The 27,263-nt window shown below is 42.7% G+C and overlaps 5 protein-coding genes across 6 annotated transcripts; 3 read left to right on the forward strand and 2 right to left on the reverse strand.

The window, feature by feature from the left end:
* The first annotated feature begins 789 nt into the window (after nucleotides 1-789).
* On the forward strand, nucleotides 790-3,545 carry agxtb (alanine--glyoxylate and serine--pyruvate aminotransferase b). The gene is made up of 11 exons (XM_003975583.3): nucleotides 790-1,074; nucleotides 1,307-1,499; nucleotides 1,641-1,705; nucleotides 1,785-1,885; nucleotides 1,959-2,029; nucleotides 2,197-2,281; nucleotides 2,365-2,463; nucleotides 2,550-2,619; nucleotides 2,767-2,862; nucleotides 2,972-3,100; nucleotides 3,283-3,545. The coding sequence occupies exons 1-11, from the start codon at nucleotides 856-858 to the stop codon at nucleotides 3,388-3,390; spliced, it is 1,236 nt and encodes a 411-aa protein (XP_003975632.2). The 5' UTR covers nucleotides 790-855; the 3' UTR covers nucleotides 3,391-3,545.
* Nucleotides 3,546-3,651: 106 nt separating this feature from the next.
* On the forward strand, nucleotides 3,652-6,126 carry thap4 (THAP domain containing 4). Its single transcript, XM_003975584.3, has 5 exons — nucleotides 3,652-3,780; nucleotides 4,551-4,704; nucleotides 4,908-5,017; nucleotides 5,328-5,431; nucleotides 5,515-6,126. The coding sequence occupies exons 1-5, from the start codon at nucleotides 3,756-3,758 to the stop codon at nucleotides 5,629-5,631; spliced, it is 510 nt and encodes a 169-aa protein (XP_003975633.1). The 5' UTR covers nucleotides 3,652-3,755; the 3' UTR covers nucleotides 5,632-6,126.
* bokb (BCL2 family apoptosis regulator BOK b) lies at nucleotides 6,113-11,024 on the reverse strand. Its single transcript, XM_003975585.3, has 5 exons — nucleotides 10,884-11,024; nucleotides 10,238-10,590; nucleotides 9,263-9,391; nucleotides 7,341-7,504; nucleotides 6,113-6,878 (listed from the first exon to the last, which is right to left on the reverse strand). The coding sequence occupies exons 2-5, from the start codon at nucleotides 10,458-10,460 to the stop codon at nucleotides 6,753-6,755; spliced, it is 642 nt and encodes a 213-aa protein (XP_003975634.1). The 5' UTR covers nucleotides 10,461-10,590; nucleotides 10,884-11,024; the 3' UTR covers nucleotides 6,113-6,752.
* A 3,115-nt stretch (nucleotides 11,025-14,139) lies between these two features.
* Nucleotides 14,140-17,655, forward strand: elovl1a (ELOVL fatty acid elongase 1a). The gene is made up of 8 exons (XM_003975555.3): nucleotides 14,140-14,486; nucleotides 15,006-15,100; nucleotides 15,202-15,392; nucleotides 15,493-15,573; nucleotides 15,735-15,791; nucleotides 15,884-15,989; nucleotides 16,116-16,255; nucleotides 16,337-17,655. The coding sequence occupies exons 2-8, from the start codon at nucleotides 15,040-15,042 to the stop codon at nucleotides 16,643-16,645; spliced, it is 945 nt and encodes a 314-aa protein (XP_003975604.1). The 5' UTR covers nucleotides 14,140-14,486; nucleotides 15,006-15,039; the 3' UTR covers nucleotides 16,646-17,655.
* A 133-nt stretch (nucleotides 17,656-17,788) lies between these two features.
* Nucleotides 17,789-21,209, reverse strand: LOC101065248 (cell division cycle protein 20 homolog). Of its 2 annotated transcripts, none has more exons than XM_029831502.1 (10): nucleotides 21,119-21,209; nucleotides 19,782-19,906; nucleotides 19,599-19,695; nucleotides 19,385-19,510; nucleotides 19,096-19,292; nucleotides 18,921-19,015; nucleotides 18,600-18,837; nucleotides 18,376-18,501; nucleotides 18,075-18,192; nucleotides 17,789-17,990 (listed from the first exon to the last, which is right to left on the reverse strand). In XM_029831502.1, the coding sequence occupies exons 2-10, from the start codon at nucleotides 19,887-19,889 to the stop codon at nucleotides 17,812-17,814; spliced, it is 1,284 nt and encodes a 427-aa protein (XP_029687362.1). In that variant the 5' UTR covers nucleotides 19,890-19,906; nucleotides 21,119-21,209; the 3' UTR covers nucleotides 17,789-17,811. The 2 variants fall into 2 exon arrangements, with proteins under 2 accessions (XP_029687362.1, XP_029687361.1); XM_029831501.1 differs by lacking the exon at nucleotides 21,119-21,209 and adding an exon at nucleotides 20,629-20,706.
* Between the last annotated feature and the right edge of the window lie 6,054 nt (nucleotides 21,210-27,263).

Consider the following 27,263-nt stretch of genomic DNA (forward strand, 5'->3'; position numbering starts at 1 on the left):
TATAATTTACAGCTACTTGGTGTGTTGGCAGGTCGGAACATAAGTCTTGTATTTACCCTGGGTTAATGATACTTGACTTTCTCACACATTAACATAAGGTGACATTATAAGTCAACTAAAAGGAAAGTGTTGACACAACCTCTGTGCAATATCAACTTTAAAATGTATTTGAATTAAACATGACAAATGCCCGTTTTGCCTGTCTGGGGGTTGTTATCATACTAATATATTCACATTATGAGCCAATGGGGTGTGTCTGGCTGTTTTCTCATCTATAAAGCCATAAGTTTAGATATGCACTGGGTTACAGTAGAACTGGGTTTAAAGTGAGATTAGGTGATTCGCTGTGATTGTGAGGTTTTGAAATCAATAATGATCTAAAACACTCAGTAACAGAGATATCAACCTGTCTGTTGTCGCACAACCTATACCCCCCTTAGTATGGAGCAGATTGGCTGTCTGAGAGGTGTCTCCTCCTGTGTCACAGATATCTGCAAAACACCACCCACAAACTGACCTGAACTGGTCTTATCTGCCAAATGCAGGTATTTGCTTTTAGCCGAAGTTGTTGTGTTAAGTCTTAAATTATTGCAAAAAGTGCCGTACAGATCGAGTTGTATGGGGGGGGATGGGGTCCACAGTTTTGCATATTAAAATGTATAAGTTTACTGTTAATTCATATAAGACTTTAATGAGGTAAATTACTTCCATGTCGAGGAGAGGGAGGAAATAATATTGCTCACCGCCCCATGGCCGATAGGTCAAAGACCTGTTTGTTTTAAATCCTCCGTCAAGCCTCAAAGTCAGCTTCAGTGGCTCGGCAGCACTCCGTGCAGATTGTTCTGGGACACCAACATGATGCAGCGGGCTTTGTTCAGGCGGAGCGCACCGCTGCTTCAGCAGCTGGAGCGCTCCATGTCCACTGTCACCATCCCGCCGCCGGCGTGCATGCTCCGGCCATTAGAAGCTCCACTGCGTTACCTTTTTGGACCAGGACCGTCAAACGTCCCACCACGTATTTTAGCAGCAGGGGCTAAACCAATAATTGGCCACATGCACAGTGAAATGTTTGAGGTAATGATTTGTGTAAGACTTTGGAAATATGAGCGGTATGTTTAAGTTTTTGTTGAACAATGTATCAGCCTTATCATATTGCAACCTAAAGATTCCATAGAAGTTACTCATGTAACGTTATATTGGACAAGATTAGCGATAATTATATGTGTTTACACATGGTAATTTTCACCCAGTAAAATCAGTTTTTGGTGCGTGTGCTGTTAACTTTTTTTGTGCGTCTGATCCATAGGTTATGGATGACATCAAAGAGGGGATCCGGTACGCTTTTCAGACACAAAACAACATGACCATCTCCATGAGCGGCTCCGGCCACGCTGCAATGGAGTGTGCGGTGTTCAACACGGTGGAGCCCGGAGAGAGCGTGCTCGTTGCCATCAACGGCATTTGGGGCGAGCGAGTTGCAGAAATAGCGGAGAGAAGCGGTGGGTCTTGGCATGCGCTTTTACGCATTGCCGCGCGTAAAAGGAATTAAATACTGCTTTTGTGCTCAATAATTCTATTTACATGATGGAATATCACATTGTTGAAAAATAAAAGCTAATTTAAAAAAATATCTTAAAAAGGTGCCAAGGTACACAGACTGGTAAAAGCACCTGGGGGATATTTCAGCAATAAGGAGATTGAACAGGTGAGAATAACGTCTCTGAAACATTTTTGTGTTAGAAATATGTGCATGTTATCAAACTAGTTTTTACATCTGACTGTAGGCCATGCAGAAACACAAGCCTGTCCTGTTTTTCCTCACACACGGAGAGTCTTCTGCCGGCCTCTGCCACCTAGTCGATGGGATTGGAGACATCTGCAGAAAGTAGGTCCCAAACCTGATTGAGAAATATCATCTGCAATGTCTCAAAATGCTCTTTCTGCTCTGCCACCCGCAGACATAACTGCCTTTTCCTGGTCGACACAGTTGCATCTCTCGGGGCAGCACCGATTTTTATGGACAAGCAAAGTAAGGCTGTGATGAGAAAAAAAAAGTGAAAGTCTGAACTTTTCAAAATCTTCATGATATTTGATTTAAATACGACACACGCCAGCATAAAAATATATCTCCACATTTTAAAATACGCATTTAATGTGTTATTGTATGAATGCCATTTAATCTGTCTCTTGCTGCAGATATTGACATCTTGTACACTGGTTCTCAGAAGGCCCTGAACGCCCCTCCTGGCACCGCACCCATCTCCTTTAATGACAGAGCATGGTATCAGTCTACTAAGATTTTACAACATTTCTCTTCTTAAACTCACTCAACTAAGCAGCAAATTCTCATTCTTTCTCTGACAGCCACAAGATGTTCAACAGGAAAACAAAACCCCTTTCCTACCTTTTTGATATGACATATTTATCCAACTACTGGGGTTGTGATGGCAAACCAGCCAGAATGTAAGTTTATTGTTTTTATCACACATAGACAAGATACCATTCTTCAGGGTTATTTTTCTTTATTGTCAAGATTTTTATCTTTTTAGATATCACCATACTGGACCAGTGTCTGGATTCTTTGCCCTGAGAGAGAGTCTGGCAATCCTGGCTGAGAAGGTAAAGTTAAAAAGTCAAAGCCACTGAAAGATAATGTTTTGTGTAGATAATGTATGAAAATATATTGGCAGAATTGGCATCTGTCTTCCTGCTAATGGCTTGTCCAGTTAATCAATTTAATCTATGTTGATCTTTCTATTCTTGTAGGGGCTCGAGGAATCCTGGAGGAAGCACAAGGAGATTGCAGCCTATTTGTACAAAGGACTGGAGGACATGGGCCTCAAGCTTTTTATCCCTGATCGGGTGAGAAAGACAAGACATAAATATAACTGCAGGATTTGTAATTCATGTAACCAGGTCAGAAACTGAGATTTCAGTGATAACACTAGTATGTGATGCACGTTCTCCGCAGGATTTGAGGCTTCCTTCTGTTACTACGATTGCCATTCCTGATGGCTACGACTGGAGGGAGATGCTTGCCTACATTATGAAGCACCATCAGATGGAGATGACTGGAGGTCTGGGACCTTCAGTTGGAATGGTAGGTTGTTGCTCATAATTCTCTGCATCTGCATTTTTTTGGATCACTAAAACAATGAAGTTAAAAAAATGTTTAAGAAATAGCTGATATGCAATTCAGAATACATGCATTTTATTATTTATAAAAGTGCACATTCATCCAAGATTCTGATGTACTTTAATGTTGCCATTTCTTTGCCTTAGGTGATGAGGGTTGGACTGATGGGATACAACTGTGAGAAGTTTAATGCTGACAAGGCACTTCATGCTTTGCAAGATGCTCTCAAGAATTGCAAAAAGAGCAAGGCTTAAGAGATCCCAACAGAAATTCTTAATTGTGTTATTTGACTGTATAAATTGCAAATTTATGTTCATGTTCTTGCAAACTTGCAAGCTATAGACCTGGTATGTTAGTCCATAGCCTGTGCCGAGCCCTACAAATGTTAATAAAATATTATTTTACCAAATACGATTCCTGCTTTCTTAAAAATAAAAAAATAAAAACTCACACTCTTAATCATTACCACGATTAGCCCCTCAAACTACACTTCCCATGATTCAACAGTTCTATATAAATTACCCTGCGTCACACCGAAGTGCAGCCCTAATTTGGTGTTTCGATCGGCGTTAGGTGATTTTATAGATTTGTGCTCGTTTCATCTTAGATAAATTTATTCATGGCTAGCACTGAAAACCATACAGGTAGGTAAATTCTAACACTTTAAATGGTAAACATTGCTCATATGAAAAGATGTTAATGCCGACGCCAAATGTCACCATATAAATCGAATTCATTTTAGCTAAATTACTTAAAATGGTTATTATAAATGTGGACATTTGTAACGATGCGCTTGAAATTACATCTAACCTGAAACAAAGACGACTTTAACCCTAACCCGAATTATAGACGCCGGTCATTTTTTTCGTGTTTTGACGTTTTCGTTCAGTTAAATAATGTTTCTTCATTTATGACCCGTCTAATCTCTGTAGAAATGAATACAGTGGCCGGTGTGCGGCAACATTTGCCCCCATTTTCGCACAATATAACCTTCCTCTGGAAAACGAACTCTTCTTCCTCTCCGGTTAATTTGGAATGTGCAGGTTGATACTGCCCCCTACTGGTTCATGCGATCACTTCCCCATTTAAAATGTGCGGAAAGGTCAATGTAATTTTAAATAAAACCTCGAATCAAATTATTAAATGGATTATGATAATAAATTGCAATAGATATACACAGGTAATAAAGTACTAATGTATCATTAATTATACAATTGTGCTCTTGGCGCACTGAGACAAAATCAGCATAGATATCAATATTTCATCTCACCATTTATTTCACATCATATAAAAATGTCTTAGTTCAATCAGCCTAATTTAGCTATTTCTTTCCACAATTCGCTGCATGTACATACTAGATATTCAACTATTTTGGATTGCTTTTCATTTATGAAGATTTGTGCTTGACCACTAGTGGAGCTGAACATGGGCCTTCTCCCTCTGGAATGGCTTCTTGGTACCTGGGAGTCAGATGAACCTGGAGAAGGCTGTTTTCCATCCATAAAACCTTTCCGCTATATGGAGACACTGAGCTTCAGCCATGTGGGTCAACCAGTCATCAACTTTATGTAAGCTAATACGTAAGCAGTTGAAAAGGGCTTGAAGTAGTGTTTGTGGCTACTCATTTCACTAGTTTCATTACACTTAAAATAACATTTAACAGTTTTTGGAAAAATATGATTAGAGAAAAAAGATGCAGAGAAGTAACGAAGTAGAAAACTGTTTGATGTCATGCCATTTGCTAATTCTTCACTCTTGCTGTATTTTATAGGTTCAATGCCTTTCATGCAGAAACCAAGAAGCCGATGCACAGGGAATGTGGCTTCATTCGGATGCAGCCAGGAACCAACAGAGTGGCATTCATCATAGCACAGAACTCAGGTACAGCAGCTGGAACTCGGACGATGGTACTAAAGATCTCTAGAAAACTTGAGCTAGGTCTCTTTCCAACAACATGAATGGCATGGATGAATATAAACCACTTTAGTTCAATTTTTAAAAGCAGAACAATGTGCTTTTTGTGCACTGTTGCTGTAAGGCATAATATCCAGTGCACAGAAACATTGATTTTATCTGTTCTTCTCTGTTTTGTGAGTATTGTGACAGTGGATGCAAATTTATTCATGCATATAACATAAAAGCTTTAAAATACTGTGAAGATGCGGAACATTACCAGCTCCTTTTGGTGCAGGCCTGGTGGAGATCGAGGAGGGGGAGCTGACGGCGCAGCGGCTGGAGCTGCAGAGCCAGGCTGTAGCCAGAACCTCTTTCGCAAAGGAGCCACACGTGCAGCAGGTAGCGTCCTCGTCTCACCCCGACTTCATTCCTGTTGTCGCTACCTTGCACCCACGACCGCGTGGGCACTCCTGTCCTTTCAGATTTGCAGAGTTTTCCAGCTGCGGCCAGATGGCAAGCTCGAGCAGACAGTTTCTATGGCAACGGACAACAAGCCACCGACGCAGCACTTGCACATCGTCTACTGTCGGGCATTTTGACCCAAACCCCTGCAGCAATTGGAACTACATTTAAATAAATGGTTTAAGGTTTAACAAAAAATGTTTGACTTTGCAGGCTATTTTAAGATTAATTTCTAGTCATATTGTTTACCTTCCTACCAATTTTGTGGTAAACACGACATAACTCATCTCAGTGGATTTAACGTTAAGTTGCTATGAAGCAATGACTTAATGTAAACTGTCCTTCAACTATCATTGCACTTTAATGACATTTAACAAAGCTACTGCTGTCCTTCTGAAGGCATTTATAATCAAGTGTAAAGTTCAAAGTCTTTCACTCGATGACATAACCCCTGATTTGCATTAAATACCTATTTCATGTTTCTTGGGGTGCTTTCTCCTTCTAGGAGTTCAAAATGTATGTTTTCAATCCAGTTAAATCTTCTTGCTTTTAGACTGGAGGACAATAGTTTGTCATCATTATGTGTATAAAAAATAAATAAATCACAATGTAAATAAATACACGGCATAAAACTTTCTGAAGTTTATTCTGGCTTTTTACAAAAATGTTCAAAAAAAAAAATTAAATTAACACTGAGAAGGACTAACAGGCGCGCTACCCGGTCATACCGAGGACTACAGTGGCCGTCTATACTGTAGCGGCTTGGATTTTTAAATCTTAATTAAAAAAAGAATAAAATCATAAATAGACTATTTACAGTTTAAAAGCAACACTGGTGCAACAGTATCTGAACAAAGTGTGCGCCACTTCTTTGCTGTTCAGGTCCTGACATGAAAGTGCAATAATCCCGCCCCAACCTCTGTGGGACTTTCCAATCCAACCAAGCCTCCTTTTGCCCACATTCAACCTGAACCTGACCCTTGGAATAAAGGGAGGAGCTCATGCACTAGCGTATGCCATAAAAAAAAAAAAAGGTGGAGTGACAGAAATGTCCTCCAGCGTCATTTATGCTCAATGATCAACGTGGTTACTCTTTGGTTAAAGGGTAACCGCAGACTCGGACACGGTGCTGATGAAACATTTGCTGATGGCCATTCAGCGACAGACTGTCTCCATTATGAGAAGGTGAGAGAGTTCCGCTCATGCGTCCAGTGATGGTGATGATGCCTTGGCACCTTTTTTTAATCCTTTCAGAAGTTCACGCTTCCTTCATGATGTACACGTAAACTGTAGAGAGGAAGTACTTCAGAGATTCAACGGAGGACGACAGCCAGTGGTGCTCGGGGGCCAGGTCCTTTTTCACCACACACCTCGAGATATCTGCCTGTTGACATGGGAAATCTTGCATTAAACAGGATAAATATTGTAAAAATAAGCAAGCACTGGGAGCTCCGAGCTCCGCCTGATGCAAATACCGCCTTTTTTTCAGCAGAAGGCGAACACTAGCCTGGTAAAACAAGGGCGAGCTGTTTATCAAGGCCTATTTTTGCTGTGTTTCCATAAACAAGAACAAACCGTGGAGCCACATGTGACTGAGCATCTTATTACCAGCTCAGCCTGCAGGAAGCCACAATCTTTTTCTAAGAAAGCGATTATATCAGATGTTGAGCTGACATAACGGTAATGATTATGAAACTGAACTGGGGTCTTATTAACAAGATAAGAAAGACTGCTCTAGCAACAAAAAAGTGTTGCTTTGAGATCTAAACCGTTAAAGCAGATGAACATACTCATGATGGTACATTTAAGCCGGAAAAGGTTGCTTTGGTAACGAGTCATGACTTACCCATCCCCCTCTCCTCTTCAGCCAGGGAACTAGAAACTTGCGGACAAACTGGCCCAGACTGTCCACTAAGATGTGGACCGTGGTCGCGTGGCCTTGTCGCACACAATCTACTGCCAGGGCTCCGGCTACTGCATACATGGAGACCACCTTACCCCACGTTATACCTAGAGCAAGAACAAAACACCAAGCTTCAGCTTGCACCTTGTATTTTGGTCAGGAACCTCTGGTTTGCTAAGGAATAGTGAGAAGCCCCCTAGTGGTGATCAACAGTAATTGCCCTTCTGTTAAATGGTTGGCCATTTTTGACAGACAAAAATAAATAATTATTCAGCAACTGAATATTAATATTCACATATTAGAGCCAAAAACTCATCAAACATCCAAACTGAGTGAAAGAAGTCATGCAGAGAACGTAAATACCTCCTACTAGGAATGTTAGCAATTAGCATGTTTCTTGTCCTTGTCCCTGCGCGGTTTGGGTCTCCCTTTTTTGTTCTCTTGTACAAATGTGTGTTTTCGTTTACCTGCAGGCTATGGTGGTGACCCTTGCACTCACAGAAACATGGCCAACTGGTGACAGATCCAAACATTTATTGCCATAAAATAGTAAATGAGGCTTCAAAAGCTGAAAAGTTGTGTCACAATTTCTATCCAGACATTCCAGAGATAATAAAGGACCTCTGGCCATCTCTATATAAAGTTTCCAGGGGGCGGGAGTTGTCACAACCGTCAATGATGGAGTGAAGGGCTTAATGGCATTAGCCTCTTTAGCCTGGCTTCTAATGTCATGGCCCTTCTCGAGAGCTGGCCTGCAGTGTCTGACTGAGGCTATTAGGGGAAAGAGATCTGGGCAAGCTTAAACGAGATAACTATTCATGGAAGCTGTCAGGGTACGTCACATCTCACTTCCTGCTGAGGAGCAAGCCAAGAATAGAGATGGCAAAGGGATGAGTCCAGGAGAGGGGAGGGCGGAAAGAGAAGGAAGTCAAGTGGGAGGCAGGAAAAGATAGATGGAGGAGAGGCGAGCAGTGTTGATTTTAGCGAGACCGCAGTGGAGATGGACGCTCGTGATACGCGGAGTCACTAAACATACTTTTCTGTGGTCGCTTGATTCATGGTAAACTCCAAGACATGGCTGAGCCCAAACCACGTCATTATAAAACAAACTGGGGACAGCAGTAAAAATAAACCAGGAATACGTCGTCTATTTATACCCATCGCAGGAGGCTAGGGCCGCCCGGGTTCACCCGATTTTGTTATTCTTCACGAGGAATCCCACGCCACGTTCAGAAACTGCAACCCCGTGACGACAACATGGAGCAGAGCCCTCGCCAGAAGGCATGAAAAGGGGACAGTGCTGAAAGCATCTAATCTACCCTAGAGGCTAGATTTTATCTGCATGAGAGGTTTTAGTTTTCAAGATGTAGAATCGAGGCAAAAGGCACAACTGTTGTCAAGACAACTGGAAAGAATCCCGACAGCTGCATAACTCAAAGCACACGGTCTGAGAGGGCTTCATACTCAGGTATAAAGAACAGGTTTAGATGAGTTTTTGTCATTAACATACACAGAAGGCCTGCGACCTGACCAGGTCAGGCCTGATCAGACTCGTCTGTGTAAAACACACAGCGTCAGCGAAAATGTTGATTGCATTTTTAGTTTTGGGGGCCCGAACCAGTGACAGAAAAAAGCCTTCACGCCACCAGGAATCACAATCAGCTATGACCACACAAAAATGTGATTTGTGGCGGATTTGCTTTTTGTTTCGGGTAAACTGCTCTTAAGGTCCCAAATTTTCCAGCTCAAAAGAACATTGTTAGGTTCTGGACCGTTAGCATGTCCGCTAATTAAGAATCCTCAGAACGAGTAGTGTTTAGGGTTTATGTCGATTGCTCGTCCCCATCCGAGATAACTGCGTGTACCTGTTGAGAGGATCTCAGTTGCCACGCCGATGAAGGCATCCGAAACCATGTTCTCCATGGCAACAGATATGTTGAGCTGCCGTGCGACGTTCCTGTACAAGCTGGGCTGCATGGATTCAAGCTCGTCGCCTAAGTGAGAACAACAGAGCGAAAAAAGGTGGGACAAATCAAACAAATGAAGAGAACATCAAAGAAAATGTTTGCACAAAGGCTCATTCAGAGAATTACGCAACGGAGAACCGTTGTTCACGCATGTCTTTGCTAAAACAAATTCATTTCAGCGAGAATAAAAGTGTCTTTGCGGTTTGGTTTGTTTCAATTAACCAGTCCGGCTCTGATGAGTCATCTGTCCTCAGCCTACTGCCTTCTAAATGTGGACTCTTCCTTTTAGACTCAAGAACAGATATCACGCTGTCAGCTTGCTTTTCCTTCTACTATCAGAGTTTAGCAGATCCACGTCAGCCTGCAGAGTGCTCGACTGCGCTAGTAAAACTGGATTCTCTATAAAACTCAGAGCATTTATGGTTTTGACTCCGATCTGAAGGCTCTGAACCCATCGCTGCCTTTGTGAAGCCGGATCTGTTGGGCACCCAAGAGGACCGGTTTCCTCCCACCCCCCCGTCTGGCGTTTAGTTTTTACAGACATTTCAAAAGCACAAGAAGCCTCAGCCCCTGCTTATGTTTCTAAGCAGCAAAAAAAGAAAAAGCAGCCCTGCAGACTGAGATGTGCATCACAAACAGCAGGGTTTTATTTACATCCCTGCGTCGCTCGATTGTTTTTAGGAATTAAGTATTTCACCTAAAACTGAAACCATAAGCTCGGATAAAATTTAAAGAAGTGGAGGAATAGTCACGTGTTGCATCACGTTCTTCGAGTTCTCCCTTACATAGACGAATACGGGTCAAAGTACAGACAATTCTAATCGTGTCTCAGCACGTGCAAATTCAGGTATGTGGCCTGAAGACGTCTCTTACCCAGGCAGAGAAGAACCATGGATGCATCGGCAAGCGCCGCGCTGGAAGGCGAGAGGTTGAGCTCGGCCTTGGAACACCCCAGCCCGTTCTGGTTGAGCCTGGACAGAATGTAGTCCCGGCACAAGGCCTTGGAATGGGACACCAGCTCCTTCTCGGTGAGCGAGCGGTCGAAGACGTCCAGGACCTCCGCGGCAAAGACGGAGGATCGACGCAGGACTTCCATGTCCTCCTCGCAGGAGGAGGAGGGGGGGGGGGGCGGGGATCTGGGTCAAGGGAGCGGCTGACCTTTGGATCAGCTCTGTCCGTTCTTTATCCCAGAGGAATTAGGTTTAATGGGCAGCACCGTGGGGCATCTGTGGACCGAGGAGAGCCGTTTCCAGATAAAAAGGCTTCAGTGAGTTCGAAAAGTTGCTGCTGAGGAGTGTGGGTTCCCAGCAAGCAGACAGCATGAAGTGAAACTTACATAATAATATGTTGGAGGTGTTATTGTTGAGTCACAGTGGGATAGTCAAGACATTGCTACACATCTTGGATTATGCAACACCGAGCTGATACCACATAAATTACACAGCTCGGACAAAAGGAAGGCTCCATCTGATTTCCAAAGAATGAAATGAGTTTACTCCACGCAAACATTAAGTCTCACCTGACACGTTGCGTTCACGCCGAGCTGCTCCCCTCGCACCTCCTCTAATTGAGACGCGGAACCTCCAATTTGAGAGAAACTGTTGATCCGTGGGAACTCACCTTCCCGTCGCGGCGGAGCTCTCGTCCCAAATGTGTCTTCTGAGGGCACCAGCTGAACCGAGAGACGCACTTAGAGGCCGCCTACCTGTTGTTCCACCTTCCCATTGGCGCCGAGTGGATGCGTTGAATTTGTTGCGCAGGGCAGGCCGGAGGTGGAGTCTCGCGGCTTCCTCTCAGCCTCTGAAGCGCGGACACCTCACCGCGGCGCAAAGAGGGAAGCGACGCGAACGCGTCCGTGTTTCCATTCACAAATCAGGGGAGCGTCGACCTGACGTAGGCTGGAACACCCGGGGAAATCATTCTTCTGGCTATTTTAAAAATGTCAACAGTGCGAGAGCTCGAGTTTCGGACATTTTCAGATTCGCGTCTTTGTTACGGACTTTCCCTGACGCAGGTGTGTCACCTCCGTCGCTGACCTTAGGTCAGCTTTTATGTAAGTGTTCCAGGCCAAAAGTGTCACACTTGTAATCCCCGTTCAGAGCTGATAAAGACTGAGGCGAGTTTATGGAGCTCTGCACTTTTGCCTAACTGCATTTTTTCGCTATCCTTTATTATTTTTATGCTGTGCAAACACCATAAATCATCTATGTGGAAGCAACACAAATGGAGGCCAGGGCTGTTTTATGTGTTCTACATAGATAATGTGGAACCGGGGCAAATATTGTCAAGATGAGATTATTTCAGTTTTAAATTAGAATAATTCAGTCATTGTATTATACGTCATCAGTGATTTAAATAGAGTTTAGTCCACTTCATGTGTAACTATATTTTGGTGTATAATATTTAAATATTTTCTCCCATTTATTAAAGGGAGACTGGAATTTTCCTGTTTTTTTCACCAGGTTATCCCTGACTGCAGAGCTTATCCTGTATACTTGTTTCATCTTGCGCTAAAGATTATTTGCCCGTAACTTTAGAATCTTTTGAAAGATCCACCAAAGATTCATTAACCAGATTTGTGTCAGTCTGGTGTAGTAAGTGGAATTCAGTTTGAACTCATAATTAAGTTTTAGGATGGTTAAACCAGTATATTCAGAAAACACAGAAACCTGCTTTGCAGTTTTAAGTTTTTTGTAATTACCCCATACTGCCTATATAAGTCGCTGTTTCTCATTTTCTGTGAGATAAATCCATTTTTTAATATTCAATAGAAAAACAGGATCAGTCCTCCAGAAACATAACAAAATGAAAATAATTTCCATCAATACAAATCTATAGAATTTATGACATTTTTACCTTCGCTTTCATAGCAACATAATTGTTACTGTTATTAGTCTGTCACTTATAAGTGCTTATTATTTTTAACAATGAAGATGAAGCTCTTTGGTTCACAGTTAAAATTAAACATTATCCTGTTATTCTTTAAATAAACACACAATATCAAATCTGAGAAAGTTCTAAATGAGTGAAACTTCAACCGGTCACGTCACTTTATAAACCTCTCAACTCCTTTATTCTTCCAATTGTAGGTGATGTTTATTGGAAATTAGCATGCCTGTTAGTGAATAATGGTCTTGTTATTGGAAAAAAAAACATTGCTATGGCCAGTATTTACTTACTTTAAAAAGAACATGGATGTTTGTCAGGTTCTCGGTGCATTTTAGATATTTCCATTTGTAAATGTATTCATTCATTGGGGGCTTGAGTAGGTAGTCCTGAAATGAATTAAGAGTTAAACACTCGTAAATGCGATGCGTCTCCTGACTCAACAATCTAGTTCTGTCAGTCTGCACTCAAGGTTGACAAAATGCCAGATTCCAAAAATGTACTTGTCAGCAAGCAGAGAAAACCTCAATTTATTGCTCCAGTTTTGCAACTCTGCGTTTTCTAGACTCCCACTCCGAAAAGCATGCATCCATTTGGTGCCCCATTCATTTGTTTTCTCCTCGGCAGAGCTTGTCCACCCACGTCCTCAAGTATTCCATCCAGTGGAATTGGACTAGCTCAAAATGACCAGCTTTCTATCTATAATCTAGGTGTGTTTCCACTATTCTCCAGAGACAATGCCGAGTTGTTTGTTAGTTAGTGGAAATATTTACCAGACAATTTAAGACAGTCACAGGACCCAGGACAGCTTGGTGTGTTTGCAGCGTGTAGTAATTTGGCCACATTGGGTAACAGCTGACTCTGTTATCCCACAAGCTACATCATTGTAAACTCAATTTACCATTTTACCAGCAAGTAAAAGCCAGACTGCAGGTATTATCCAGAGCCCTCTAGCTATGTTTGACACTGTTGAACTCAGTTTCTCCTTCATGAAAGATTTTGGTAACCTCGAGCAAACTGAGGCGACAGTCACACCTTTAAAACAAGATGATGTAACAGGAATGCGCATTAAAATGCAGAGATGCAACAAAGGCATCTGCTTCTGCATCAGGTTTGCCTTAGAATGTTGTTAAAGTTTTGTGAAACGGTTTGGTCCTTGGGAAAATGGCATTGCTTCTGTATTCCTCTTGCATTCTAACAATTGTTCAACAGGTCGCACTTGCATGTCGCACCATGTGGACTCTTGGCTGTATTCAGTGATTTAACGTCGACGTGGTCTGGCGTCTGCGTTCCCACACGGAGGCACCATGTGCAAATCCATCATGTAAACACATGGCGATTGTTCCAGGTTCTGCCATCCGCTGCGTCACTTGTGGATTCCTTGCGTGCCAAAATGGAGTACGAGCGGAAAGGTAAGCCGCGAGTTTCATCGAGGCTTCACGCCCAGCATTGGGAAACAGGTAAAACCAGAGGCGCAGGTGGAATTGTCATAACTGATGAACCTAGCCTAGTCCTCCACACCGCAGGGAAGGATGGGCCAGGAAAGCTGTGATGTCATGTGCAAATCCATTATTTTAACCTTTACCTTTAACCTAAATAGCACTCAAAGTGCATTATTAACCGGTATGAAAAAAAAAATTGTATTCTATGACTAGTTGCATATTATTGGAGGAAATCACTATTTCAATCTGCACCAAATGTGTGATTATTTAAGATGTCTTATCCTCCGATGCTCATGCTTTGCATTAGTCAACAATGGGGCCAGTCAGCCCAGGCCTGCAACAGCCTGACCCCGTCCTCAACACCACCATTGACGGAATGACCCAATCACAAGCAGAGCTGCGATGGTGTGGAGGTGGAGCCGCAGCACTGAAACAGGGTGTGGTTCTGAAACCAGCTAGGGCTGTAGTAGCACTCTGGGGTTTAAATTGAGTGAGAGAGCCCAGGTCCCGGACTTAAACTGTCATTTTAAGTCCTGACGCCTCTCTCATGCTCCCACTCGCTGGCTCGGCTCCCTCAAGGTTTCCTGTTGCTGGATATCAAACAGTAACCACAGACATTTGAGGAGACTAACCCTTCCACAGAGGTTTCCCCACGCATGCATCTGAGTTGATCACTCTCAACGGGGGCCTCTGACCTGCTGGATCTTTTGGATTGACTCTCTGTCCTGGCTGTGGAGCAGGATTTTCTTTTTCCTTACAATCAGGAGGAACAACTGAGGACTTGTGCTCAGCAGGTGAGTGGTATTGTGTGTTAAAAATGTTTTCCTTGACATTTTCTCACACTTGAACCCTTCCATCTCTTTGAAATGGCATGCTGTAATATTAAAAGCTGCTTTAGTCTTCATCCCAGTGAGTCACCATTGCGTAGCCTGGCTGACCAGGCCAAGTTCTTTGTCTCACCTGTTTGACTTGCTCTGTTAGTTAGAGTGACGATTTTTCATGGTGTTCGATTGGCAGAAGCACTCTGGGGTTTCACAATGCTTAAGCCCGTTTCCATCCACACTCACAAATGTAAAGATAACTTTAGGATACTTTTTTTTTTTTTTTAAAAGGGTCATTTTACAGTTCTTTCCCTAATTGTTTACACACGGGTACTCGGGCATGTTTAATGAGGCCCTGCAGCTGTCTCCTGTTTGTTCAGGCAGCGGGAGATCAGGTGGACTTTTTGTTTTGTGTTTCACTGACCTGATGTAAACCTCACTTTCATCCCTGTTTCATCCACCTTTCCCCATTTTCAATCTGTTTTTTCAAAGGGGCTTTTAAAGAGAGGAGACACCAGCAGCCACCATGCTGCGAGAAGCTCTATCAAGCATTTTAAAGTTGTACGACTATTTCAAATCGAGGACAGGTAAGCGTGTGTTTGTGTGTCTTCTTTGGCTCAGAACAAAACCATAAAAAGACTTAGCGGGGCAGTCATGATGCGGTTTTTTTTTTTTTTTTGGTCGCCAGATGCGCGGGTCAGAGACTACCCCCTGATGCAGAGCCCGGTGGAGATGACCGCTATCCTCCTGGCCTATGTTGTCTTTGCGGTGTCCGTGGGGCCTCGCCTCATGGCGAACCGGAAGCCCTTTGGTTTAAAATCACCCATGATTGTTTACAACCTCAGCATGGTTTTATTGAATGGCTACATCGTGTATGAGGTACAGACGATGAAGGAGTGTGTGGAAACGTGCTTCTTTGTGTTCCTATGACACTGATGCTTTAACATGCTAACCGATGTTGTGTTTTCCACCTTTTTAGTTCATGATGTCGGGCTGGGCCACAACCTATACGTGGCGATGCGACCTCATCGACTACTCCAGCAGTCCTCAAGCTCTCCGGGTGAGCAACTCTACTCTCCAAAATTGACCTGAGTTGAAAAGCTCTGGCTTTATTCCTTACATCTCACTTTCTCAGCCTGACAAACTGGGGGGAAAAAAATCACCTCGGTTTGAAAACAGAGCTGCCCCACATATTTGACCACACCTCTGCTTCTTCTTTAGATGATTCGAGCCAGTTGGTGGTTTTATTTTTCGAAATACATCGAGCTTCTTGACACGGTAGGTGCTGGTTTTAATCTCTAAAACATAATCCCTTTCCTGTGGGGTTTGGGCACCTAGTAATTGAAACCGGGTTTTTGCTTCTGTGACAGGTATTCTTCGTGCTGAGGAAAAAACAAAGCCAGATAACATTTCTGCATGTGTTCCATCACTCGTTCATGCCCTGGACCTGGTGGTGGGGCATCACCTTGACTCCAGGTAAGGATTTGAAAAGGTCAACTTGGTTTGCTTGCAGAAATTAAATAAGAAAACTTGCTCCACTGACCATGAGAGACAAGAAATGACATTGTTTTACCAAAACAATGTTTCTTCCTCTTTTTCCAGCTGGTGGAATGGGCTGCCTCCACGCCATGATTAATGCGATTGTGCATGTCATCATGTATTTCTACTATGGACTCTCTGCTGCGGGGCCTCGTTTCCAGAAATACCTCTGGTGGAAGAAGTATATGACCGCCATCCAGCTTGTGGGTCCCTATTTACTATGATAATCCTTTTTTTTTCTCTCCATATTTTTCTAACATGCTATCACTTTGCTCTCACGTCAGATGCAGTTTGTTGTAGTCTCCATTCACATCAGCCAGTACTACTTCATGGAAAAGTGTGACTACCAGGTTCCCCTCTGGATCCACCTCGTTTGGATATACGGCGTCTTCTTCTTCCTCCTCTTCTCCAACTTTTGGATACAGGCCTACGTCAAGGGCAGGCGGCTCCCGGCCATGGCGGAGCGGGCCAAGCAAAACGGCTCAGCCGGCGAGCACATCGGCGTGGTGGCCAATGGGAAGCACCTGGAGAACGGGAACGCACACCACCACGCCAACGGCAAAGTGTTGCTGGGCAAAGTGAAAGAAATCTAACTCTGTGAGCGGGGCGATAAGGAGATGAGCCAGTAGAGATACTGAGGTGTCATTCATCGGTTCTGCACAATGGACAGATACTAGTGCACAGGTTTCAATTAAACTGGCCTGCGTTCACTTGTTGAGATATGGATGAAATATCATTGGAGATCTCTACTCGCCAAATTGTGTTTGTTAGTTGTTGTCAGTATAAAAATGAATATCTATTAACTGTGATGAGCGTTGTATGAATACGTTTGGTGCTCAGTTTCTCACTGATAGTATTTTTTGTTTTCCGGCTTGACTCACACAGGCTTGTTCTCCACATCCAACAGTGCAGCTGGAATGACCTTGTTGCTCAGGAGTATCACGGTTTTGAAGGCTAGCACGTTTGCGTGATCGCGCCACGATTTCATCGGGAACACCGACCGCTTAGTTCTTATCTGTTTATATTTATCTTTTGAAATAAAACTGTTAGATGAAGGTCTGTGTCATTTGGAAAGCAGTTACAGTGTGCCAAACATTCCACACCCCTCGAGAATTGAGAAGTTGTGGGAACGAAATTTTATACTGTATATTACAGATTTGAAGTGTTTTGCATTTTTGCAATTTCAGAGGGTGACGTACTGCTGTCATGTTTATCCATATATCCTGATTTTCTAACTTTAGCCTTGCGAAACCTCTCGCCACCATGCATGAACTTGTGCAAAGTAATTTTTATTCGTTTAGAAAGTAAATGTTGGTGTTGTGTTGAAGCCATCCCTGGAAAGCACCACAATGGATATACATACCAGTGTTTTTAATGTTGTGATTGCACGTGCACTGATGGCGGCTGGGGGAGGGGTGTATGATCAGATTTTGAAGCCCAGGTAGGCTTGTTGGAATTGGATCTGACTTTCACGATGGGAAAAAAAGTCTTGTTTAAAATGATGATGTTGCTATTTGCGTTACTGGTAACCCCTCCACTGTTCAGTGGCTTAACCCGTCTCTGACTTTCTGAAATAAAGAATGCTTTGTATTGTCGCTTCCAATTGTTTTTGCTGCAAAAACTTGTGGGTGTCCACTTTTAGAAAGTTTAAAGTTTTGCGTTAACAGCTGAAATCGTGTTGTGAAGGTCGGTATAAAAATGCATCGAACAAGCATCAAAAGTGCAGGATTTTCAATTTATTCGCAGTCACATTCATGCATCATCTCATGGAGCGTAAAAAGCTAGTGTTAAGAGATTGGACTGTCCTCTCTCGCTGATGCTTCTTGACAGGATCCACTTCAAAACTCTTCCATAGACAGATGGTTTCATCTCCGGAGATCGTTGCAATCGTGGAGCAATCTGGACTCAGAGATGCGTTTAAAACTCTGTCGTCGTGGCCTACGACAAGATACTAGTTTAGTCCTACATGACTGAAATGATTCACGCAGCTCACAAGTACAGACAGAAATCTGAGTCATTTACCGTGCAGCTCCACAACTTTTGTGAGAGAGGGGTACTTCCAGATGACAACATTGTTGTCAGCACATCCGTGGGTAGACACCAGCTCCTTGTAGTTGGGTGCAAACAACAGGGCGGAAACCTACAGAGGAAGGCATTATTTATATGCAATCAGCCTAACCTGAGTTCATCACTTTATTATAGTGTACATTAATTGTCATTTGTTCTGTTCTGTCAGTAAACGATTGTCTATTTAGCACTGCCCCACAAGCAAACTATTATCACTACAGTATTTTTGACAAATATAAAGGAAATATATAGATACCTGTGACTGAGTGTCGAGTGAGCTGATGCAGGAACCACTGTTGACATTCCAGATGCGGATGTGACGGTCGCTGGTACCACCTCCAGATGCAAGGATATTGTGCTGCCATGGACACCAGGCTAAGGCCTGAAATCACATTAAAGTTTGAAAATTTTCACATGATTTGACCAAATATCTGTAAATCATACTCAAACCGTTTCCAGTTTGGGTCTAGAACATCTCACCTTCACAGCTCCCTGATGGTCGCTCCATTTGTGAATAGCCTGAGTCCTGTTGCCCAAACCGCCATCTTGCACACGTGGCCACACACACACCAGGTTGTCATTTCCTCCGCTGGCCAGGTATCGGCCATCGGGGGACCACTGCAGCCCACACACCTCCTGGGAGTGACCGGTGAGCGTGCAGACGTGATGTTCTGCCACCCTCACATCATGGTGGTGAATGTGTCCTGATCTGGAGCCACTGAAATGACAGAGTTACATGCTGGGAACATCAGAAACACAAATAATGCAACTTCCACGTTGTATCAGAGGGAGGATCTGTACCTGGAAAGAATATGGTCGTTCCAGCTCAGGCTACCAACTCTGGCAGTGTGGCTCGCCATGCTGCGGACACGCTTCTGATGTTCAACATCCCACAACTTTGGATGAAACGGACATCAATATTTAGAATGCGAGTGGTTAACATGTGCATAAGATGCTGCTTTAATCAAACACCAACCTGAACTTTGCAATCACTGGTGCCAACAGCAAGGTAGCTTCCTTCTTTGGTCCAAGACAAAGAGCAGACGTAGTCCTCTTCACACTCCAATTTCATGAGGGAAATGATGCCTCCTTTGGTGGTGTCCAACAGGTAAACACAGTTATGAAGGGCTACAGCAAGAACACTGTGACTGCTCCAGTCAAGAAGATTCAAATCTGAAATAATGGGAACCAATATCGTCTGCTCTGGGAGTCGTCTTTTATACCGGCAAATGTATCAACTAAACTTGAAATACTTCAGAACTTACAAAAATCATTTTGAACCTCAGGAGCATCCAAGATTCTGTCAGGAACTGGCGATACATATCTTGCTTTTTGGACAGAGGCGGGCATCCTTGTCTGACCGCACTTGACCTTCAGATTATTTTGACAGCCTGAGAATTAGAGGTGACCATGAAGAACATAAAAAAACTGTTAAAAATTGAAAACACCACAGTCTTGCCATGCACCCAGTTTGCTCACCTGCTGGATCATTCAGCGTTCTTCCTCCAAACTGTAAAATCCTTGCATTATTGATGTTGTATCCATTCAGCTTAATGGACCAGGCTTTTTGTCTTTCCTATAAGAACAATAAAAAAATGAACAATAAAAACAATGTACCACAAAAACAGTATACAGTATGTGACTTTTGTATATTTGACTTACTGATAATGAATATGTATTTGTGCAGGAAGGCTGATTCTTTGTGAGCAGGAATCTGGCCACATTCATCTGTTTGCTGTTTCTGACAGGGATGAAGCGGTCATCTCCCATTTCACAGTGTTGTGAGGCTGCAATTAAAAATAGCGTCATTATTAATGAATATTACTTTTTGAAGTGAAAACAAATTTAAAAGCTTATCCTTTAAGAAAGAGTAATTCTTTTTTTACATGGTGTATTGTTATTGCAATGATAATGTTTCTTTTTTTTAAATTGCGTAAATTGTCATAACCGTCAATGATGTGCACAGCACTTCATCACTAATTATGAAAAATGAGAGCCTTTATAAACTGTATGCTGATTGGGATTTTGCAGGCCAAACAAAACGCTCGCAGTTGTGACGTCGGTAAATTCTCTAATGTGATTGGTTGTGGAGACTTCCGCTCTAGATTTCATGCTTCTACTGCCAACTACAGGTCAATATTTGGTATTACAGTCGGACGTGTTTCAGCGTTTCAACGGCACCAACACTGATTTTGAAGTTTTCTTTTTTTAACTGTTCGAATGAAACTATGTTAAAATAAAACCTGTTTAAATTAGTTTTATTTGTAAATATTTGAATTTTGGCTCGATGGCTTCCAGCTCCAGTGATCAGTTGACTCAAAATCGATGTTGGCTGATAAAGCTCCACTGGCAGCATTTGAATGATTTTTGTTTTTTGCATTAAATCTTTGTTCATGTGTTTTTAATTAGGTTATATAGCATTTAAGGTCAATAAATTCTCGGTCCAGTGTATTCCGATCGTCTTCTGTCTCCGTGTCTTTCCTGTATAATGTCTGCAATACGGGTGCACCTGAAACGTTGGAGCGGCTGGCTCGGAGGCGCATTGCTGCCGGAGCGAAGACAAGGCTTACCCGTAGCCAATATCTGTCTAACATCCAAGTTAACACTATCTTCACCGCGGTAAAAGACAAAATCTTAAGCCAAACAAAAAGAAATTACGACTAGCGTAGTCAAACCGCATGCACACTGTTGCGTATGATGTGCAACATGCTTTTGGATCGAGCTATTTTGAATTCAAAGAAGAAAATTAAACCTTGCCCGATGAATTTTGCGATGCATTTGCATTCCCTGATGTAATTTCTCACAATGTAGAGAAAATGGTTAAACTGCAACATTTTTTACTTGCTTGGGTGTGGTTTTTGCTTTGGGTATGGCTTTGGTTTTTTTTCATGCATGTTTAATCATATCTGCAACGCACAATGTGAAGCGGGTGTGGAGTCCCGAAGCGGTATGGATGCCCACAGGAAGCAAAAATAATAATAAAAATAAAAGACACTTACTGTTTCGATGAGCTGAGAAGCTGAGACACAACGAAGTAGAACCCAGGACGGACAGGAGCGAACACTACCTGAGCAGGTATCAATGCTACCGGCTCCAGACCTACAATGAGCCAAACTTGTGTGGATCTGAGAATCTCACCAAGAGCAGCGGTCACACTGTCACCTACAGTATCTTACAGTCACACAACTACGTTTCCACACCTTTATTTATTAGGTGTCACACAGGGGAAAACCATTACCACCAGGCCAGTTAAATACTTAATCCTGTCAAAGCCATTGTGCTTCTGAAGCTATTGTAGCTGTTTGAAACTGAATGATTAAATAACATGTAGGTTGATTGGATCAGAGAATTAAGCAGTTGATCAGTAATCACCACTTGTATGGGATTGTAATACTTTGGTGTAACACAAAACAAAGAGATTCAATATGTATGAGACATTACCCATTATTAAGAATAATTAGAAAATGTTGATTTTAAGGTTAAAGGTTTTATTTTGACACAACAGGTCAGATGGCACAAAATGTATTGTTAAATATAGCTGATAAAAATAAACAAGTACCGTATTGGCCCGAATATAAGACGGTGTTTTTTGCATTGAAATAAGACTGAAAAAGTGGGGGCCGTCTTATAATCAGGGTCGTATTATATTCGGGCCAATACGGTATCTGACACAGAGATTGTGGTTCAGAATGCTCAATTTCAAATGCAAGGTACAGTGGAGAAGATTATTTGGTCTAATTCTGGTTCTGTATTTGCGTCTTCTGTATCAAGCAGCTCACATTCAGCCTCTAACTACTCTAAAGCTAGTTCTGTTGTCTCTAATGTATCCTCAGCACAAAGACAAGAAGCTGCAGCAGACTATTCAGCCACACAAGCTGTACTGAAGAATATGGCTGAACAAGAGGTTCACCAAGAGAAACTACAAAGGCCTACTTGAGGCCGAGGACAAGCTGATAGCTGCAGACCAAGAAGCAGCTTCAGTATCTTGCCGTCTGCAAGCAGAAAAGGAAGAAACTGAAAGGAAAATAGAAAGAGAGAGAAAAGCTGCACTTTTAAAGCAACAAGAAGAAGAAAGTGCAGCAAGATAACTAGTGGGAGCGCGCAACTCGTTGCCAAGTCATGTTGTCAGACTTTGACTTTCTGGGGTCCTGATGTTCTGTAAGAACGGCTCCATTATAATGCAGAGGAATCTCCCAAAAATATATTCCTTGCGTTGATGTGATATTTTATGCTGTAAGTGCTTAATTGCAACGTTAAACGTTATGGTGTCCTCTGGGGATATAAAGTAGCGTGCGATGGTGTCACGAATCACAGATCAATGGACAGAAGATGGGGCAAGGATCAAAGACAAAAGGACAACCCAAAGATCAAACCAAAAAATTAATCTATTTCATTTATCGCAACCATTTCGCTTAAACAACACATACAAAACTGTGTCTGTACGAGTATTTTGGCTACAATAGTGAGAATTTAACTCAAAAATAAACCAAAATGTGGCAACAGAAGAGAAACGTCAGAAAGGTAAGATGATCCGGTTGATTTTCTTAAGTGATATGAGATAAATTCTGTTTTTACTTCATAGTGATTTATTTAAATATTTTAAATAAAATGTATTTGGGAACTGAACATTTGGAGAGGAGTCTTAGTTTGGGTTGCTTTAATATTCTTATTCTTTATTTGGAAATGTTTTTATAAAGTGCATTTACAAAAAAGGAATATTAACTGATGCATTCTTTAAAGTTTAATCCTATTGTTTCTTGTTTATTCAGACTGTTAATGCAGAGACAGAGTTAATGGGGAGACGGAGAGAGCATCCCAGAGACTTTGAGAGTCCAGAAAATGGCCTGGTCCTTAAAGAGAGGGCGTACTGGAAGAAACAACTCCATGAGCTGCAACAGAAATATGATAAGCAGGGAAGACAACTGTTCTATGCTGAACAGCACAACAGAGATTTAAACGACAAACTCCAGCAGGCCAAAGAGCTGAACAAGAAAAAGGATGAAGAGAAAGCGTCTCTACAACAGCAACTGGATTTGAGAAAAGGCTTCAACCAGAAAGGTGAAATCCAGGACGAACGGAATGGGGTAGATGAACAGCCCAAGAAAGTCGACGTCGGCCTTCAGACTGTTGAAATGCAGGACGAACTTAATGGGGTAGATGAACAGCCCAAGAAAGTCGACGTCGGCCTTCAGACTGTTGAAATGCAGGACGAACTGAATGGGGTAGATGAACAGCCCAAGAAAGTCGACGTCAGCCTTCAGACAAGTGAAATCCAGGAGGAACTGAATGGTGTAGATGAACAGCCCAAGAAAGTCGACGTCGGCCTTCAGACAGGTGAAATCCAGGAGGAACTGAATGGGGTAGATGAACAGCCCAAGAAAGTCGACGTCGGCCTTCAGACTGTTGAAATCCAGGAGGAACTGAATGGGGTAGATGAACAGCCCAAGAAAGTCGACGTCAGCCTTCAGACAGGTGAAATCCAGGAGGAACTGAATGGTGTAGATGAACAGCCCAAGAAAGTCGACGTCGGCCTTCAGACTGTTGAAATGCAGGACGAACTGAATGGGGTAGATGAACAGCCCAAGAAAGTCGACGTCTGCCTTCAGACTGTTGAAATGCAGGACGAACTGAATGGGGTAGATGAACAGCCCAAGAAAGTCGACGTCGGCCTTCAGACAGTTGAAATCCAGGAGGAACTGAATGGTGTAGATGAACAGCCCAAGAAAGTCGACGTCGGCCTTCAGACAGGTGAAATCCAGGAGGAACTGAATGGTGTAGATGAACAGCCCAAGAAAGTCGACGTCGGCCTTCAGACTGTTGAAATCCAGGAGGAACTGAATGGTGTAGATGAACAGCCCAAGAAAGTCGACGTCGGCCTTCAGACTGTTGAAATGCAGGACGAACTGAATGGGGTAGATGAACAGCCCAAGAAAGTCGACGTCTGCCTTCAGACTGTTGAAATGCAGGACGAACTGAATGGGGTAGATGAACAGCCCAAGAAAGTCGACGTCGGCCTTCAGACAGGTGAAATCCAGGAGGAACTGAATGGTGTAGATGAACAGCCCAAGAAAGTCGACGTCGGCCTTCAGACAGGTGAAATCCAGGAGGAACTGAATGGTGTAGATGAACAGCCCAAGAAAGTCGACGTCGGCCTTCAGACTGTTGAAATCCAGGAGGAACTGAATGGGGTTGATGATAAGCCCAAGAAAGTCGACATCGGCCTTCAGATCAACATTCCTCTGAATGACATTAATGACTCCCAAGAGCTGCAAAACTCTGAAGGGAGCCTTGAAGAGGAGGTGGGACAACCCAGAGAGGTCCTGCCAGAAAGAGAGGAGCAGTTCAGGGAAAAGAGCTTGAGGAATGAAGCTCATGTAGACACCTTGGCCTTGCTGACCCAGACTGAGGCTGCTCTGAGAGAGAGTGAGGAAAAGAGCTCCAGGCTGGAGAAAGAGCTCCAGGAAATAGTGTCTGAACAGGGCGAGAAGCAACTCTCCAGAAAAGAAGAGAGTGTCAGCATGGAGCCCTGTGGACCAGATAACCAGGCCATAAACCAGCTGTATGACCTCTGTGACCACTGGGAGAACATCATAAACCAGATGATGGAAACAGAGAGAAAAGTACAGGAGGAAAAAAAGTTACAGAAGCTGGAGGAGACCAGACTCCAGCAGGAGATTCAACATCTCCATGTGAAGAAGGTCCAGCTTCAGGTCAGTTCCCTCAAATCGACTTCAAGTGATGAAGATCTTTTTCAAAATATCAGCTGTTTGAGGTGAAATCTAAAATAGTTGTTTGCTCTTCTGTTCACAAAGCAGAAAAAGAAGAAAAGCAAATTCTGGAGCTGGATACCAAAGTGTTTATCACGCTAAGGGTCTCCTGGTCCCCCCCACCATCACGCTGCCCCATTCTTCGACCCAGATGACAACAGAAACTGGGATGGAAAGTGAACATAGTGTTTCCTCAGATGCAGAACAGACGAGTTTCTCAACTAAATTTATAGCTTCTTTTTTAATATCTGTATTTTTCCCCATTATTGGCTTTTATTTGTGCTTTGTTCCTGAATGTGTGTCAACCTTTTGACGTTGCAATGATCATTGTTTAAATAAAACCTTTAAAAATGAATATAATGAGATCAGTTCTTGATTGATAAAATGATCAATGATGATCATCTGAGCTTCATCTGAACCTCCCTTATTTCTTGAAACACCAAGGAAACCTCTTCTCAGCGATGCTGCTGTCAGCCTCCTGTGAAGTCCTTTTTCAGTGTTGCTCCCTCAGGTGGTGAAATATGCACATTGCCTGGACCATTTTGCCCTCTAGGTGGGAGACTCACCCCGGGACCCGACACTGTTCATCTGAGACTCGATTACTGGTCCCTCAAGCAGGATTTTGGGGACAACTTCCAATATATTGAGCTTAAAAATTCCTAACTTCCTGTACTTCATGACTTCTGTCCTAAGCCCTCCACAATGACAGCAGAGCAGATTAGAATACAGCATTATCCGCTTCTTTGTGAGCCTTCTCCTGGTTTTACGGCTCCTTGATAATGATAAGAGCATCGATGATAACTCTAAATAACAGCGATTAAGTGCGTGGCATGCTTGCTAAACATGTACAGTGTAGAAGGCCCACGCTTGCATACAGAAGGTGATCTGTGTTGTAATAGGTCGAAGAAAGATCCCAAAAAAAATCACACCCGCAATTGCACTGGGGTCTTCTTAAGTCCCGTTTAATGAGAATAAACCAAACACGTAATGGGGAACACGATCCCTCATTCACAAAGAAGCACACAACACGAAATCTGTCACCAATCAACTCGAATAAAAAGGGGGAAACACGCGTAATGGACATTTGCATATCTCTGTTGCAGGACATGTGCACCGCTCAAAAAACTAGAGAGAGCGCGCAACTCGTTGCCAAGTCATTTTGTCAGACTTTGACTTTCTGGGGTCCTGATGTTCTGTAAGAACGGCTCCATTATAATGCAGAGGAATCTCCCAAAAATATATTCCTTGCGTTGATGTGATATTTTAAGCTGTAAGTGCTTAATTACAACGTTAAACGTTATGGTGTCCTCTGGGGATATAAAGTAGCGTGCGATGGTGTCACGAATCACAGATCAATGGACAGAAGATGGGGCAAGGATCAAAGACAAAAGGACAACCCAAAGATCAAACCAAAAAATTAATCTATTTCATTTATCGCAACCATTTCGCTTAAACAACACATACAAAACTGTGTCTGTGCGAGTATTTTGGCTACAACAGTGAGAATTTAACTCAGAAATAAACCAAAATGTGGCAACAGAAGAGAAACGTCAGAAAGGTAAGATGATCCGGTTGATTTTCTTAAGTGATATGAGATAAATTCTGTTTTTACTTCATAGTGATTTATTTAAATATTTTAAATAAAATGTATTTGGGAACTGAACATTTGGAGAGGAGTCTTGGTTTGGGTTGCTTTAATATTCTTATTCTTTATTTGGAAATGTTTTTATAAAGTGCATTTACAAAAAAGGAATATTAACTGATGCATTCTTTAAAGTTTAATCCTATTGTTTCTTGTTTATTCAGACTGTTAATGCAGAGACAGAGTTAATGGGGAGACGGAGAGAGCATCCCAGAGACTTTGAGAGTCCAGAAAATGGCCTGGTCCTTAAAGAGAGGGCGTACTGGAAGAAACAACTCCATGAGCTGCAACAGAAATATGATAAGCAGGGAAGACAACTGTTCTATGCTGAACAGCACAACAGAGATTTAAACGACAAACTCCAGCAGGCCAAAGAGCTGAACAAGAAAAAGGATGAAGAGAAAGCGTCTCTACAACAGCAACTGGATTTGAGAAAAGGCTTCAACCAGAAAGGTGAAATCCAGGACGAACTGAATGGGGTAGATGAACAGCCCAAGAAAGTCGACGTCGGCCTTCAGACAGGTGAAATCCAGGAGGAACTGAATGGTGTAGATGAACAGCCCAAGAAAGTCGACGTCGGCCTTCAGACTGTTGAAATGCAGGACGAACTGAATGGTGTAGATGAACAGCCCAAGAAAGTCGACGTCGGCCTTCAGACTGTTGAAATGCAGGACGAACTGAATGGGGTAGATGAACAGCCCAAGAAAGTCGACGTCAGCCTTCAGACAGGTGAAA

The sequence above is a fragment of the Takifugu rubripes genome, chromosome 22 (genome assembly GCF_901000725.2).
Source record: "Takifugu rubripes chromosome 22, fTakRub1.2, whole genome shotgun sequence".
Taxonomy (NCBI): domain Eukaryota; kingdom Metazoa; phylum Chordata; class Actinopteri; order Tetraodontiformes; family Tetraodontidae; genus Takifugu; species Takifugu rubripes.